The 17180-nt window shown below is 44.9% G+C and overlaps 1 protein-coding gene across 3 annotated transcripts in view; it reads left to right on the forward strand.

Moving 5' to 3' along the window:
- Positions 1-17180, forward strand: part of LOC139277132 (contactin-4-like) — a 1961053-nt gene that overhangs the window by 522414 nt on the left and 1421459 nt on the right. For all 3 annotated transcript variants that reach the window (XM_070895154.1, XM_070895156.1, XM_070895155.1), the window contains exon 4: positions 5458-5633. In XM_070895154.1, coding sequence (XP_070751255.1) covers positions 5458-5633 — 176 coding nt within the window. The remainder of the gene's footprint in view (positions 1-5457; positions 5634-17180) is intronic.

Below are 17180 nucleotides of genomic sequence, written 5' to 3' on the forward strand. Positions count from 1 at the left end.
GGGTAGTGGCTAGGCTAGCAATGCAGTTTTCTTAAAAGATGTTCAGCCATGAACTCATTGAATGGCGGTGCAGGCTAGAAGGGCTGAATGGCCTGCTCCTGCACCTATTTTCTATGTTTCTATGCAAAGACACACATGTCTCCAAGAGAAAGCTATCAATTTACTATTCGTAACTACACTTTCCTGTCTTTCATGAGAATAAAAATTGCTGTTAATACCAGATTCTATCTCATTCATGAGCCCTGGAGGAACCTTACTGTCCAATACAATATGTGAGATAGAAAAAATAGATCAAACGTTCCCACTTGGTCCAGTTATGCCTCGCGATGTCTGCAGATAAGTTCTTAAATTCTTAAAACTGCTGGATCTCTTGCTGCACCATCATTATATTATTAACTTTAACTAAAACCTTCTCATCAGGGACGCCCGTGTTTTTAGATCACAAAAGCCCAGTAAATTTACATAATACTTCTTTGTTCTTTCTTCAGATGCCTTTTCAAATGATTAAAAAAATACTGAATATAACTGGAGAAAAATTAATTTTCACATTGAAACAAATCAAATCAAACTGCTTTGGAAATGACTATAGCAGCTGTGACTCCAAGGTTAAATGTTAGACTGAAACTTAATCTTTTGTTAAAACAAATTTTTTTGTTGTTTCTCTCAGTTTTTCCCACACCAGTTTAACTTAACTTGCATTCAAATTTTTTTTCCCAACCTGGCTGCATAATTTTACTGAATTGAAATCAATACACTCAGCATATTCGCACATTCTTAAAACCTCCAAACCCAAGACAAGACTACAAAGGGTCAAACCATTTTTTAGCTCCGTGCACAGAGGAGTAGGCCGAGCTGAAACAAACATAACAGATACTTTTTTTTAAAGACAGACTTTCAGACAAAAGGAATATTGTAACTTCTTAAACATTCATACATGCTTTGTTAAAAAGACATTAACATTCACACAGAAAACAAAAAAACCCTGTGGAACAGCAGAAAAGGCACGTGATCTTCCCTTTTATCCTTTATTCCATCGTAACTATTTTATCCTTTCTCCCATATGTCAATTTTCAATTTCTGATATTTTCTACTGAATCGCATTCTGCACTGGTTACTGCCACTGGGACTCTGGGACCAACACCTGAACCAACAGGGCACACTCGGGGGTGACTGGGTTGAGTTTGCGAAAGTCAATAGTCATCCGGCCAAACTGGGGAGTTAGTCATGAACCTGCCTTTGTGAACAATACCTTGCTTTAGCTCCAAGGGAAGGGATCCTTGTATAGTTGTCTGGATTGGATTGTCAAAGCCCGATTAAACTTGGGGCTCGCCCTTTGTAGGATCGGGGTGGGGATCATGAATGCTGGTGCTGGAGGAGCCGGAGTCGCCTAACATTAATTGTTGACATCCTTCAGGATCAACAGTACAGACGACCGGTGTCTCCCACTACAACCGTATCAGAAAGGGGTAGGTACCTCCCACTGAGAGGCCTGTAGGGCTCTCAAGGGGAGGACGAGGTGGAGCCATTGGCTCGGATTGCTGATGCACTGCAGCAACCGGTCAAGCCCCCCTGGCCGATTTTCATGGCCCCTACAGCTGCCTCCATTCTCTCTCGCCACTGTTCTACTGAGCTGGGGCCTGTCCATCTTCGAGGAGTGTGGCATTGACGGGCACAGTTGCAGAGATAGCGGTGTATCGGAACACCCATTTCTGGCGTGGGAGTTTTAGATGGCAATGATCTCTGGCTAGGTAGCGAGACTTTGATGGCTGCTACTTTAACTTTAGTGGGTGCTCTAGGGGTATTGGCACTGGTCTGCTCTCAAGCAGTCTTGGCAGTCCCTTAGAGAATCTGTCAAAAATGTAATCATAGTCCCCCTTGCTATCTTCTAGGATTTTTCGAAGGTCCGTTGCCGGAAATGCGCAGGTTTTCTCTGCCAAGCTGTCTACTAACTGTTCCCAGTGATATGCAAATGCCATTGGATTTTTGGTTTTACTTATTACTCCTTCTCTCTCACTTTTCCAGAGAGTCCCCTATCCAATCTTAGCAACGATCACGCACAGTCAACCAAGTATCTCCGATCCCCAAACCAAGACCTGCGTAACTCCTTATTCTGTGATCCCATTTCTGACACCACTGTAAGATTTGGATCACAGGTCACACACACATTACCCAAAGGGTCTCATGAGTTATAAGGCACTTTATTGAGGAGCGGCGGTTTTAAGCATAATCAGTTACAGCAGGCGATTAAGTTAGATATAGTAGACACACAACCCGTGACAGACGAGAATGATATACGACCCCGGGATGGATGGACTTATGGGCATTGAGGCAGAATGGTGGTCTCCTCAGAGGAAGCTGTCCCCTCAGTCTGCCTGCTTCTCTTTCGGCTTCCTGTTTATATACCTTATTTCGATGGGTATAAGGCACCATTTTTACTCCTTCAATTGTCCAATCACAGGGGAGTGAGTTCCTATGATAACCCGCTCCCATCCTCCTGAGGTAATTTTCCTCCTTCATAGACAGTTGTTTATCCTATGGCTCCTTGCTACATCCCTTATCAGTTTTGTTATGCATGCTTGAGAGCCTGTTTTTTGTGTCCATGCTCGTAATGACCTCAGCTCTCTGTGTCTGCTAAGGATACCAAGAAAGCTTGAAAATACATTACAAATGTTATTTTTGGGCACTTCAGCTATCCCTAACCAACCTTTGAATGATGCATCCTACAGCCAATTCCTGCCAATGATTAAAAAGTAGAGCAAATGTACATTGTTGTTAATCGTGATACAATTGGAAGGAGACACCATTATTTTCTCCCCATATTGTCTTTGCACATACAGGTTGAACCTTCCTTATCCGGGACTCCCTTTTCCGGTACCACCCCTCGTCCGACACCATTTCCAGCCGCTCCAATGTGAACAAATTGAAGTCCTTCCTCGTTGCCGACTCCCGCAATCGCTGGCCTGACCCCGCGGCCCCCCAACAATATCTCTGCCGCACTCCCAGCCCCAAGCCAGCCAGCCCCGATATCCCCTTGCTCAGTACCTGTACCATCCAATTTAATGTGACCTCCCCTCGTCCGGCAAAATTCCTCATCCGGCACAGGCCCGGTCCCGAGGGTGCCCGATAAGAGAGGCTCAACCTGTATTACCATAGACGTAGTAGCACCTTAATCTGAATATTAAAAGACATACTGTATTCTTGTTTTCGCTCATAAATCTAATTTGTTTCAAGATGATGCATGGTAAATACATGAGAGAAAGCCAGAAGAATGAATTAATTACCTGAATTATTTAATGTGTTTTGTGACTAACCTGCTTCTCATCACTTTCATGTCCACTGTTCTCCTTGTCTATGTCGGTCCATCACTCTGATATCATTGACAGATTGAAATACTGTAACATTGTGCCCCTGGCCTTCCAAATGAAAGTAACAAGACTTCTGAAGTGTTTGGCACTTGTTTTCATACACACATTCTTGGAGAAGATAGTTGTTACATCAAAAAATCTATCCTGTCTTTCAGTCAACAGCTTTATAAATGTAAATTGCTGCTTAGGGTTCATTAAAAATACTATCAATTCAGCAAAAGTATTGCACAAATCTGTGATGTTGCTTCAACTTGGTTGTTTTGTTTTGATGAGTCATCAAGAATAGATTAAGTATAAACAGTTGCCATACATTGGTGATTCCACCGAATATACAAAAAATCTCAACATGCATCAGGATTTGTCCAGATGTGACTTGTAGCTCAGGTGCTACAAAGGCTTCTTGCTTTCAGAAAATGGTAACTATTTCAGTTGTTTGGATCTGTCCCAAATAATTGGCTCAATTGGAATTTTCACTGTAGCAATGGTCACCAACTAACACTACCTTAAATCTGTGTTAGAAAGCAGACTTCCAGCTTTGCAGCATAGAAACATAGAAACGTAGAAAATAGATGCAGGAACAGGCCATTTGGCCCTTCGAGCCTGCACCGCCATTCAATATGATCATGGCTGATCATGCAACCTCAGTGCCCCATTCCTGCTTTCTCTCCATACCCCCGATCCCTTTAGCTGTAAGGAGCACATCTAACTCCCTTTTGAATATGTCCAATGAACTTGACTCCACAACTTTCTGTGGCAGAGAATTCCACAGCTTCACAACTCTCTGGGTAAAAATGTTTCTCCTCATCTCGGTCCTATATGGCTTACCCCTTATCCTTAGACTGTGTCCCCTGGTTCTGGACTTCCCCAACATCGGGAACATTCTTCCGACATCTAACCTGTCCAGTCCCGTCAGAATTTTATATGTTTCTATGAGATCCCCTCTCATTCTTCTCAATTCCAGTGAGTATAAGCCCAGTTGATCCAATCTTTCCTCATATGTCAGTCCTGCCACCCCGGGAATCAGTCTGGTGAACCTTTGCTGCACTCCCTCAATAACAAGCAGGTCCTTCCTCGGATTAGGAGACCAAAACTGCACACAATACTCAAGGTGTGGTCTCACAAAGGCCCTGTACAACTGCAGCAAGACCTCCTTGCACCTATACTCAAATCTCCTCGCTATGAAGGCCAACATGCCATTTGCCTTCTTCACCGCCTGCTGTACCTGCATGCCTACTTTCAATAACTGATGTACCATGTTGTGGAAGAAACCTGTAATAGAGGAGTAGAGCTATGTTTACATGATGGTATTTTTGAATACCTGTTAAGGATTGAAAGGGCCTCACTGATATGGTGCAGCTGATTTTATGTGGAGGATTCCTCATGCTTGGTTATGTGATATGGTTTAAAACAAGAGAGTGGTGGTTAAAAGAATAAAATCGGGAATAAATCCATCTCGTGCACCAACATAAGTTACTAATTGCGATTCACCGAAAAGCATCTTCAGACATTTGCAGGAAATTGTCAGGAAAGCAAACCAGCAGCAAGGATTTGTGTTGAGTGTACCTCCGAGGGGAAAATGAAGACAAAGGATTGTGAGCATCCGTGTTGATTATGTCGAGAAGGTGAATATAACATGACTGGATAACACATTTGAGAGATTTTTCTGTGCACTGGATTGCATTCTTGTGCTTGGAAAGGACTAGAAGAAGCCACTTGCGCCAAATAACGTGCAATTGAGAAACACTTCACATCTATTTTAGTTGCAGGACTCGCTTTGAAAACTGGCAATCAGTGATGAGCAAGCAAGACCCGATGTTAAGTGAAGTTGTTGGAGTGTAGAGCATTAAAATGGAAAACAAATCTTTGTTTGAAGATTTAAACCTCGTCAACGGAATCGCAGTCACATAAATTTGTCAGTTTTAAATGTAATAATTTCACTCCTACTCACCTTTGTGTAATAATCCTTCTTTGCGTCAACATTTTTAAATTAAAAAGCACTTCATTATTCATGTATATTCATGCACCTATTGAAACATACTGAGACGCTGTGCAAACATAATTGAAATATTTCTTGCATTTTTTTGTCTCGCAGGTGGCTAAAGAATGGCACAGACATTGACATAAGTATGGATTACCGCTATAGTTTGGTTGGTGGCAATCTGGTGATCAATAACCCAGTTAGGACCCAAGATTATGGAACCTACCAGTGCTTCGCAACAAATTCGTTTGGCACTATCGTGAGCAAAGAAGTGAAGCTTCAGTTTGCATGTAAGTTGCCAGGTATTTTTTTCCACAATGAATGATTTTAGAAGTTAGTCTTGCGTATTTTTTACACGGTATTTAGGGGGTGCTTTTCTGAGTATGCACCGCTAGGGAACCTTGTCTGCCACCAGCACCTATTGGAAAATTGCAGCCTCATTTGCCCTCGATTTTCTGTCCACTGGCTCTGCACATGCTCGAGTTTTCCGATATGTGCTGGTGGTGAGTGAGGTTCCTCGGCTCTCGTGCTTAATCAGAAAAACCAAGGCGCCAGTACTCTCTTTCTTAATCTGACTTCATGATAAGGAAATAATTCATTCTTTGAGCAACATTTTTAACTGCAACAAAGTCCATAGAGGGAGAAATAGCGTACACCAGATGTCTTGTCAGAATCTCATGAAAGTGTTAGTTTATTTATAGAAATCCATATCTTGCACAGTCTTCCATGAATTAGTGTCCTGTTGCCCTTATTATATTTAATTAACATTTGCTTTTGGAAAAAAAAACAACAGATGGTTTCTGGTTGGCAATTCCTTTGGCCTTTCATTCATTCTTTCTTTGTTGCTTAAAACTTAGTCATTATTACATATATATACTGTACAGCTTCTTTTTGGTGTATTTTCCAATGCGCTACCAGAATTAATTTTTCAAAAGAGAAAATAATTTATGTTCTGTGCATTTACATGATTACACCTTTCAGAGTAATTTAATCTCTGTGTGTTTACTCGATTGTGTTGAGGCTCTGTATGTGTTATGCCGGATTTGCTCAGTACACGCCAAAATAACAAGGGGAATTATAGGCAATATGTTAAATCATCAACATAGTTGAATTTGGAGAAGTAGTTTCTAAAACTCCATTAATATACAGATCAAATATATATGGAAACGTCTCAAGACTGGTGCTATTGAAGACCAAGTGTCAATAGGACAACAAAAAACAATGGGGGGAGCATGTCTTCTGATCCATATGTGTTGACAACTTCCTAAATTTCCTATTTTTAGCAAAATCATCAAGCCAGTCTGCAAGAAAATATTATGATTTCACTAGAAATGGTGAACATAGATGACATGTGGTCATGAACACACCTGCATTAACCGATCTTCCCCTCTCTTGGTACATCTGGTAGCATGGGTTAAATTCAGATTTACTTCTCTCCTGCAGAAGTGCAGTTTTCCTTCTGGACTATGGGTCCAAGAGTGGAACCTGAAAATATGATAACCTCCTGAGGGTGTCCTTGCACACCCTTTACAGCCATTTGGGCAAGACGGCATTGTTTTAGGTGGTTCTGATTGATGCCGTTTTGAAGAGATGAATTCCCAGGACTAGTGCATTAACTGGAGCCTACTTCAATTATGAACATTGCATAGCCGAGGCATTAATTACAAAGTGCCTCTGCTGGAATTGGGAATTATTGTTAAGAGTTATGTTTCTTCTGAGTGGAATTGATGTAATTATATTCAAATGCAAGGGATATCTGGAATCGTAAACGGTTGAAACTTTCCCTGCTTAAGCATTAAGCATTTTGTGTTTTTGTTATCCAGGCACAAAGATATGGATATGGCTAGGAATTCCAAAGAAATATGAGATGAACACTGTAACAGAATTTTTAAACTGAATTAATAACATACTACTCATTGAAAACTGAATGTTAATAAACTTGACATAGTTTGTATTTGAAATCCAAGCTCCAGGAATACATCAGAATGAAATGGAGTGGAGCTAAGTACATTAAATAATACAAAAGATGTTAGGATTGTGTTCTCAGAACTAAAATGAAGTTAATTTCTAAAAAATCTCAGCATGAATCAGTGATATGTTCAGGGTTTGTGAAAGGGGAGCGAGATAGTTTGCCAATACTGTCACATGTCAACACGAAGCATTCTTGTTATAACACTGTTTTCTGGTTGCCATACAATGGCCTCGGAATTAGTTTGCGCTGGTGTTAACTAGGCACTGCAGCAGAATGGGTAGGCTCAACATTGGGCCTTGGGCCTCATTTATACGAGATGGGCGAGCCCCAGACATCTGTTTGCCATCCCCAGGCAGCTCGCCGGTAAAGTGGAATTCAATTTCAGGCGACGGTGTTGCCAGAATCGACCCTCCGGTAGGTCCTGAGGGTAAGGGAGGCAGCCATCGGGAGCAGAGGGGTATGATCAGGAAGGGGGCACGATTGGGTAGAGGGACATGATTGGGTTGGGGAGCACGAAGTGGAAGATTCGCGAATGGGTGGGGAACCAATTTGGAGAGAGGGCAAGTGACTAGGATGGGGAGGGGTGGGGGGGAGTGATCGGGAGGGGGCTGATTCTGAGTGACCTAATAGGACTCTCCTTCCTGGATCCATTTTTGAAAAGGACTGTCAGTGTTTTGAAGTGGGAATTTGTTAATAAAATACAAATGGGAACCCAGAATGTAATGGTCGAGAAATCTGATGGTGCCACACCTGATTTTCAGGCCCATGCATGCTGGCAGCCTGCCACCTGCTCAGACACAACAGCCACCACAAACCTTTACTCATCTGACAGACACTTTCCAACACAGGTCATTTAATAATGAATACATGGCTTGAGCAGTGGTGCAGCAGGGAGGGATTCAAATTCGTGGGGCATTGGAACCGGTTCTGGGGGAGGTGGGACCAGTACAATCCGGACGGTCTGCACCTGGGCAGGACAGGAACCAATGTCCCAGGGGGGAGTGTTTGCTGGTGCTGTTGGGGAGGAGTTAAACTAATATGGCAGGGGGATGGGAACCAATGGAGGGAGACAGAGGGAAACAAAAAGGAGACAAAAGCAAAAGACAGAAAGGCGATGAGTAAAAGTGGAGGGCAGAGAAACTCAAGGCAAAACACAAAAAGGGCCACTGAATATAAAGGGGTTGCAGGAGGGGTAAAAGTAAAAATCATGGTTTAAAAACTAGGATTAAAACACTCTACCTAAGCGCACGCAGCATTCGAAATAAAGTAAATGAGTTGACGGCACAAATCATTACAAATGGGTATGATTTGGTGGCCATTACAGAAACATGGTTGCAGGGTGGCTAAGACTGGGAATTAAACATACAGGGGTATCTGACGATTCGGAACGATAGACAAGAAGGGAAAGGAGGTGGGGTAGCTCTGTTAATAAAGGATGATATCAGGGCAGTTGTGAGAGATGATATTGGCTCCAATGAACAAAATGTTGAATCATTGTGGGTGGAGATTAGAGAAAGTAAAGGGAAAAAGTCACTGGTGGGCGTAGTTTATAGGCCCCCAAATAATAACTTCACGGTAGGGCGGACAATAATCAAGGGAATATTGGAGGCATGTGAAAAAGGAACGGCAATAGTCATGGGGAATTTTAACCTACATATCGATTGGTCAACTCAAATCGCACGGGGTAGCCTGGAGGAGGAATTCATAGAATGCATACGGGATTGTTTCTTAGAACAGTATGTTACAGAACCTACAAGGGAGCAAGCTATCTTAGATCTGGTCCTGTGTAATGAGACAGGAATAATAAACGATCTCCTCGTAAAAGATCCTCTCGGAATGAATGATCGCAGTCTGGTTGAATTTGTAATACAGATTGAGGGTGAGGAAGTAGTGTCTCAAACGAGCGTACTATGCTTAAACAAAGGGGACTACAGTGGGATGAGGGCAGAGTTGGCTAAAGTAGACTGGAAACAAAGACTAAACGGTGGCACAATTGAGTAACAGTGGAGGACTTTTAAGGAGCTCTTTCATAATGCTCAACAAAAATATATTCCAGTGAAAAAGAAGGGCAGTAAGAGAAGGGATAACCAGCCGTGGATAACCAAGGAAATAAAGGAGAGTATCAAATTAAAGACCAATGCGTATAAGGTGGCCAAGGTTAGTGGGAAACTAGAAGATTGGGAAAATTTTAAACAACAGCAAAGAATGACTAAAAAAGCAATAAAGAAAGGAAAGATAGTTTACGAATGTAAACTTGCGCAAAACATAATAACAGATAGTAAAAGCTTTTACAGATATATAAAACGGAAAAGAGTGACTAAAGAAAATGTTGGTCCCTTAGAAGATGAGAAGGGGGATTTAATAATGGGAAATGTGGAAATGGCTGAGACTTTAAACAATTATTTTGCTTCGGTCTTCACAGTGGAAGACACAAAAACCATGCCAAAAATTGCTGGTCACAGGAATGTGGGAAGGGAGGACCTTGAGACAATCACTATCACTAGTGGGGTAGTGCTGGACAGGCTAATGGGACTCAAGATAGACAAGTCCCCTGGTCCTGATGAAATGCATCCCAGGGTATTAAAAGAGATGGCGGAAGTTATAGCAGGTGCATTCGTTATAATCTACCAAAATTCTCTGGACTCTGGGCAGGTACCAGCGGATTGGAAAGCAGCTAATGTAATGCCTCTGTTTAAAAAAGGGGGCAGGCAAAAGGCAGGTAACTATAGGCCTGTTAGTTTAACATCTGTAGTGGGGAAAATGCTTGAAACTATCATTAAGGAAGAAATAGCGGGACATCTAGATAGGAATAGTGCAATCAAGCAGACGCAGCATGGATTCATGAAGGGGAAATCATGTTCAACTAATTTACTGGAATTCTTTGAGGATATAACGAGCATGGTGGATAGAGGTGTACCGATGGATGTGGTGTATTTAGATTTCCAAAAGGCATTCGATAAGGTGCCACACAAAAGGTTACTGCAGAAGATAGAGGTACGCAGAGTCAGCGGAAATGTATTAGCATGGATAGAGAATTGACTGGTGAACAGAAAGCAGAGAGTCGGGACAAATGGGTCCTTTTCGGGTTGGAAATCGGTGGTTAGTGGTGTGCTATCTATGTATATATTTACAATATACATAGATGACCTGGAAGAGGGGACAGAGTGTAGTGTAACTAAATTTGCAGATGACACAAAGATTAGTGGGAAAGCGGGTTGTGTAGAGGACACAGAAAGGCTGCAAAGAGATTTAGATAGGTTAAGCGAATGGGCTAAGGTTTGGCAGATGGAATACAATGTCGGAAAGTGTGAGGTCATCCACCTTGGGAAAAAAAACTGTAAAAGGTAATATTATTTGAATGGGGAGAAATTACAACATGCTGAGGTGCAGAGGGACCTGGGGGTCCTTGTGCATGAATCCCAAAAAGTTAGTTTGCAGGTGCAGCAGGTAATCAGGAAGGCGAATGGAATCTTGGCCTTCATTGCGAGAGGGATGGAGTACAAAAGCAGGGAGGTCCTGCTGCAACTCAATCGGGTATTGGTAAGGCCGCTCTTGGAGTACTGCGTGCAGTTTTGGTCACCTTACTTAAGGAAGGATATACTAGCTTTGGAGGGGGTACAGAGACAATTCACTAGGCTGATTCCGGAGATGATGGGGCTAGCTTATGATGATAGATTGAGTAGACTGGGTCTTTACTCGTTGGAGTTCAGAAGGATGAGGGGTGATCTTATAGAAACATTTAAAATAATGAAAGGGATAGACAAGATAGAGGCAGAGAGGTTGTTTCCACTGGTCGGGGAGACTAGAACTAGGGGGCACAGCCTCAAAATACGGGGGAGCCAATTTAAAACCGAGTTGAGAAGGAATTTCTTCTCCCAGAGGGTTGTGAATCTGTGGAATTCTCTGCCCAAGGAAGCAGTTGAGGCTAGCTCATTGAATGTATTCAAGTCACAGATAGATAGATTTTTAACCAATAAGGGAATTAAGGGTTACGGGAAGTGGGCGGGTAATTGGAGCTGAGTCCACGGCCAGATCAGCCATGATCTTATTGAATGGCGGAGCAGGCTCGAGGGGCTAGATGACCTTCTCCTGTTTCTAATTCTTATGTTCTTATGTTCTTATGTTAATAATACTAATAATAATCAGAAGCATGATCCTTGGATGATTCCCCTCCCGAGTTAACACAGATTGTGTGAGCATTTGTCGTTTCCCCAGTGCTGTTTTGGCTGGAAACAGGTACCATTGCACAGTCCACGTACTGAACCTGGGAGCTTCCTGGTCTATGTGGCTAAGCTAAATAATGTTTAGTCGAAAAGCAATGGGAACCAACAACAATAACAGCAGCTTGTGCTTATATTGCATATTTAACGTAGTAAAATGTCCCAAGGCGGTTCACAGGCGTGTTATAAGACAAACAATTTGACACTGAGCCACATAAAGGGAAATTAGACAGATGGCCAAAACCTTGGTCGAATAAGTCGGTTTTAAGGAGCATCTTCAAGGAAGGTAGAGAGGTTTATGGAGGGAGTTTCAGAGCTTGTGGCCTCGGCAACAGAAGGCACGGCCACCAATGGTTGAGCGATTATAAGCAGGGATGCTCAAAAGGGCAGAATTAGAAGAGCGCAGATATCTCGGGGGATTGTGGGGCTGGAGGTGATTACAGAGGCCATAGAGGGATTTGAAACAAAGGATGAGAATTTTGAAATCGAGGTGTTGCCTCTGTAGGTCAGCGAACACAGGGGTGCTGGGTTTACAGGACTTGGTGTGAGTTAGGACACAGGCAGCTGAGTGTTTGATCACATCACGTTTATGTCGGGTAGAATGTGGGAGGCCGGCCAGGAAGGCATTGGAATAGTCAAGTCTAGAGGTAACACAGGCATGGATGAGGGTTTCAGCGGCAGATGAGCTGAAGCGAGGGCGATGTCACAGAGATGGAAATAGGCGGTCTTGGTTTTGTTGCGGATATGTGGTCGGAAGCTCATTTCAGGGTCAAATATGACACCAAGGTCGCGAACAGTCTGGTTCAGCCTCAGACAGGAGTTGGGGAGAGGGATGGAGTCAGTGGCTCGGAAACGGAGTTTGTGGCGGGGACTGAAAACAATGGCTTCGGTCTTCCCAATATTCAATTGGAGAACATTTCTGTTCATCTCGAACTGGATATTGGACAAGTAGTCTGACAATTTAGAGACTGTTGAGGGGTTGAGAGAAGTGGGGGTGAGGTAGAGCTGGGTGTTGTCAGTGTACATGTGGAAACTGACACTGTGTTTTCAGATGATGTCGCCAAGGGGCAGCATGTCGATGAGAAATTGGAGGGGACCAAGGATAGATCATTGGGGGACACCAGAGGTAACGATGCGGGGACAGGAAGAGAAGCCGTTGCAGGTGATTGTCTGACTACGATTAGATAGATAAGACTGGAACGAGGCGAATAGGGCCGAGGGAGCAGGAAGTGGGTGTCATGGACAAGCTGAGCAAATAGATCATTGGGAAAGATCAGAGAGAAACTGATGAAAAATGCAAGTTCAGGGATATGTCAAGGGGGAAGCTTTGAGGAAGTTTGGCCCAGTGGGCTAGGGGAAGGAAGGGAAGTGGCAGAGACGGCTGAACGGATGGTCTCAATCTTAGAGACACAGAAGTTCATGAGCTCATCACACTTGTTGTCAAAGGTGGAGGTAGAGGAGACAGGGGAGCCAGGTTTAAGAAAATGCTCAGCAGTAGAGAATAGAAGTCGGGGTTTATCTCTGCATTCCAGAATGATCCAGGAATAGTGAGCGATTTTGGCAGTCAATAGCAGGCCCCGATAGTGCTTTATATGGTCCACCCAGATCTGGTGGTGAATGGTGTTGAGTATCTGTAAAGCATGCACTCCCATGTTCCGCCACCAGGGAGCTCATCCCCTGAAGTCCCAAGGGATCCCAGCATCCCTTGGGAGCACTGTATATAAGCCGGCCCCTAAGGCCTGTTCCTCACTCTGGGGTGTCTTATTAAAGACTGAGGTCACTGTTACTTTAACCTTCCTGTGTGCAGCCTCTTCTGGGTTTGGAACACAAGAACTGCCGACGAGAATACGAATCCAACGCAAAGATGCAGCAAACTGTGGGCATCCTGGAGAAGTTCTCGGAGGGTGAGGACTGGGAAGCCTATGTCGAATGGCTAGACCAGTACTTTGTAGCCAACGAGCTGGACGGAGAAGGAAGCGCTGCAAAAAGGAGAGCGGTCCTCCTCACGGTCTGCGGGACACCGACCTACAGCCTCATGAAGAATCTTCTGGCTCCAGTGAAACCCACAGATAAGTCATATGAGGAGCTGTGTACACTGGTTCGGGACATCTTAACCCGAGGGAGAGTGTGCTGATGGTGAGGTATCGGTTCTACACGTGCCAGCGATCTGAAGGTCAGGAAGTGGTGAGCTACGTCACCGAGCTAAGGCGACTTGCAGGACAATGTGAGTTTGATGGCTACCTGGAGCAAATGCTCAGAGACTTTTTTGTACTGGGCATTGGCCACGAGACCATCCTACGAAAACTTTTGACTGTAGAGACACCGACCCTCAGTAAGGCCATTGCGATAGCACAGGCGTTTATGTCCATCAGTGATAACACCAAACAAATCTCTCAGCACACAAGTGCTAGCAATGTTCATAAATTAACTGGAACTGTGTTTGTGAGCAGAAATGTACAGGACAGAAACCACGAGTCTGCAACTGCCAGCAGACCTCAGGTGACCCAGATGACTCAGAGTCCCCAACAAAGGCATTGTGGAGGCTTCCATTCAGCCTATTCATGCCGCTTCAAAGGGTATGTTTGCAAGAGCTGTGGAACAATGGGGCATCTCCAATGAGCTTGCAAACGAGCTGCAAGCTCTGCAAAACCTGTAAACCACCACATGGCAGATAAAGATTGGTCCATGGTGGATCAAAGCAATTTCGAGCCTCAGAGAGAGGAGGCAGATGCTGAAGTATACGGGGTGCTCACATTTTTGATGAAATGTCCACCTATAATGCTAAAAGTAAAATTGAATGGCTTACCTGTAGTCATGGAACAGGACACTGGCACTAGCCAATGCATCATGAGTAAAAAGATGTTTGAGAGACTGTGGTGCAACAAGGCATTCAGACCAGCCCTGAGCCCCATCCACACGAAACTGAGAATGTACACCAAAGAGCTTTTCATTGTCCTGGGCAGCGCCATGGTCAAGGTCACCTACGAGGGCATGGTGCACGAACTGCCACTCTGGATTGTCCCGGGCGATGGCCCCATACTGCTTGGAAGGAGCTGGCTGGGCAAAATCCGCTGGAACTGGGATGACATCCGAGGGCTATCACATGTCGATGAGGCCTCATGTACCCAGGTTCTTAACAAATTTCCTTCCCTTTTTGAACCAAGCATTGGAAATATTTCCGGGGCGAAGGTGCAGATCCACTTGGTCCCATTCACCACAAGGCGCGAGCGGTACCTCACACGATGAGGGAGAGAGTGGAAGTCGAGCTGGACAGGCTGCAACGTGAGGGCATCATCTCCCCAGTGGAATTCAGCGAGTGGGCCAGCCCAATTGTTCCAGTACTCAAAAGTGATGGCACGGTCAGGATTTGCGGCGATTATAAAGTAACTATTAATCGTTTCTCGCTACAGGACCAATACCTGCTACCTAAGGCAGACGACCTATTTGCGACGCTGGCAGGAGGCTAGACGTTTACCAAGCTTGACCTGACTTCGGCCTACATGACACAGGAGCTGGAGGAGTCTTCGAAGGGCCTCACCTGCATCAATATGCACAAGGGACTGTTCATCTACAACAGATGCCCGTTTGAAATTCGGTCGGCTGCAGCGATCTTCCAGAGAAACATGGAGAGCCTACTCAAGTCGGTACCATACATGGTGGTCTTGGTTTGGGACACCGTCAAGCATCTACAAAACCTGGAGGAGGTCCTCCAGTGACTGGATCGCGTAGGGCTGCGGCTGAAGAGGTCGAAATGCATCTTCATGGCAACAGAAGTGGAGTTTTTGGGGAGAAAACTCGCGGAGGACGGCATTCGGCCCACAGACACCAAGACAGAGGCTATCAGGAACGCGCCCAGGCCACAGAACATCACGGAGCTCCCTGAGACTCCTCAGCTATTTTCGTAACTTCCTTCCAGGGTTAAGCACCCTCTTAGAGCCCCTACATGTGTTATTGCGCAAAGTGAGAACTGGGTATGGGGAAAAAAAACAAGTAATTGCTTTTGAGAAAGCCAGAAACATTTTATGCTCCAACAAGCTGCTTGTATTGTATAACCCGTGTAAAAGACTTGTGCTAGCATGTGACGCGTCGTCGTACGGAGTCGGGTGTGTATTACAACAAGCTAACGTTGCGGGGAAGTTGCAACCTGTCGCCTGTGCTTCCAGGAGCTTGTCTAAGGCCGAGAGAGTCAACAACATGCTTGAGAAAGAGGCATTAGCGTGTGTGTTCGGGGTAAAGAAAATGCATCAGTACCTGTTTGGCCTCAAATTTGAACTGGAAACCGATCACAAGCCCCTCACATCCCTGTTCGCTGAAAACAAGGGGATAAATACAAGCCCGCATACAAAGGTGGGCACTCACGCTATCATCATATAATTATACCATCCGCCACAGGTCAGGCACCGAGAACTGTGCGGATGCTCTCAGTCGGCTACCATTGCCCACCGCGGGGGTGGAAATAGCGCAGCCTGCAAACTTGTTGATGGTGGAACAGCCCGCAGACTTGTTAATGGTCATGGGAGTGCTTGAAAATGATAAATCACCTGTCACGACCTGCCAGATTAGGACTTTGACCAGCTAAGATCCTCTGCTGTCCCGAGCAAAAAACTGTGTACTGCATGGGAGCTGGGTCAGCATCCCCGTTGAAAAGCAAGAACTAATCAAGCCATTCCAGCGGCAAAAGGACGAGCTGTTCATTCAGGCAGACTGCCTGTTGTGGGGTAACCGCGTCGTGCTACCAAAAAAGGGCAGGGAGACGTTCATCTCGGATCTCCACAGCACACACCTGGGTATAGTAATGATGAAAGCGATAGTCAGATCCCACATGTGGTGGCCCGGTATCGACTCTGACTTAGAGTCCTGTGTACGACAATGCAGTGTGTGTGCTCAGTTGAGCAACGCACCCAGAGAGGCACCACTAAGTTTGTGGTCCTGGCCCTCCAGACCATGGTCGAGGATCCATGTCGACTATGCGGGCCCATTTGTCGGTAAAATGTTCCTGGTGGTGGTGGATGCTTTTTCAAAATGGAATGAAGGTGAAATAATGTCGGGAAGCACCGCCACCGCCACCATTGAAAGCCTGAGGACCATGTTTGCCACCCACGGCCTGCCTGACATACTGGTCAGTGACAACGGGCCATGTTTCACCAGTGCCGAATTTAAAGAATTCGTGACCCACAATGAGATCAAACATGTCACCTCGGCCCCGTTTAAACCAGCCTCCAATGGGCAGGCAGAGCGGGCAGTACAAACCATCAAACAGAGCCTTAAATGAGTCAGAGAAGACTCACTCCAAACCCGCCTGTCCCGAGTACTGCTCAGCTACCACACGAGACCCCACTCGCTCACAGGGGTGCCCCCGGCTGAGCTACTCATGAAAAGGACACTTAAAACCAGACTCTCACTGGTTCACCCCAACCTGCATGATCAGGTAGAGAGCAGGCGGCAGCAACAAAATGTAAACGATGGTCGCGCCACTGTGTCACGGGAAATTGATCTGAATGACCCTGTGTATTTCCTAAACATGGTCCCAAGTGGATCCCGGGCACGGTGATAGCTAAAGAAGGGAGTAAGGTGTTTGTAGTCAAACTAGACAATGGACAAATTTGCAGAAAGCAACTGGACCAAACGAGGCTGCGGTTCACAGA

The sequence above is a fragment of the Pristiophorus japonicus genome, chromosome 12 (genome assembly GCF_044704955.1).
Source record: "Pristiophorus japonicus isolate sPriJap1 chromosome 12, sPriJap1.hap1, whole genome shotgun sequence".
Taxonomy (NCBI): domain Eukaryota; kingdom Metazoa; phylum Chordata; class Chondrichthyes; family Pristiophoridae; genus Pristiophorus; species Pristiophorus japonicus.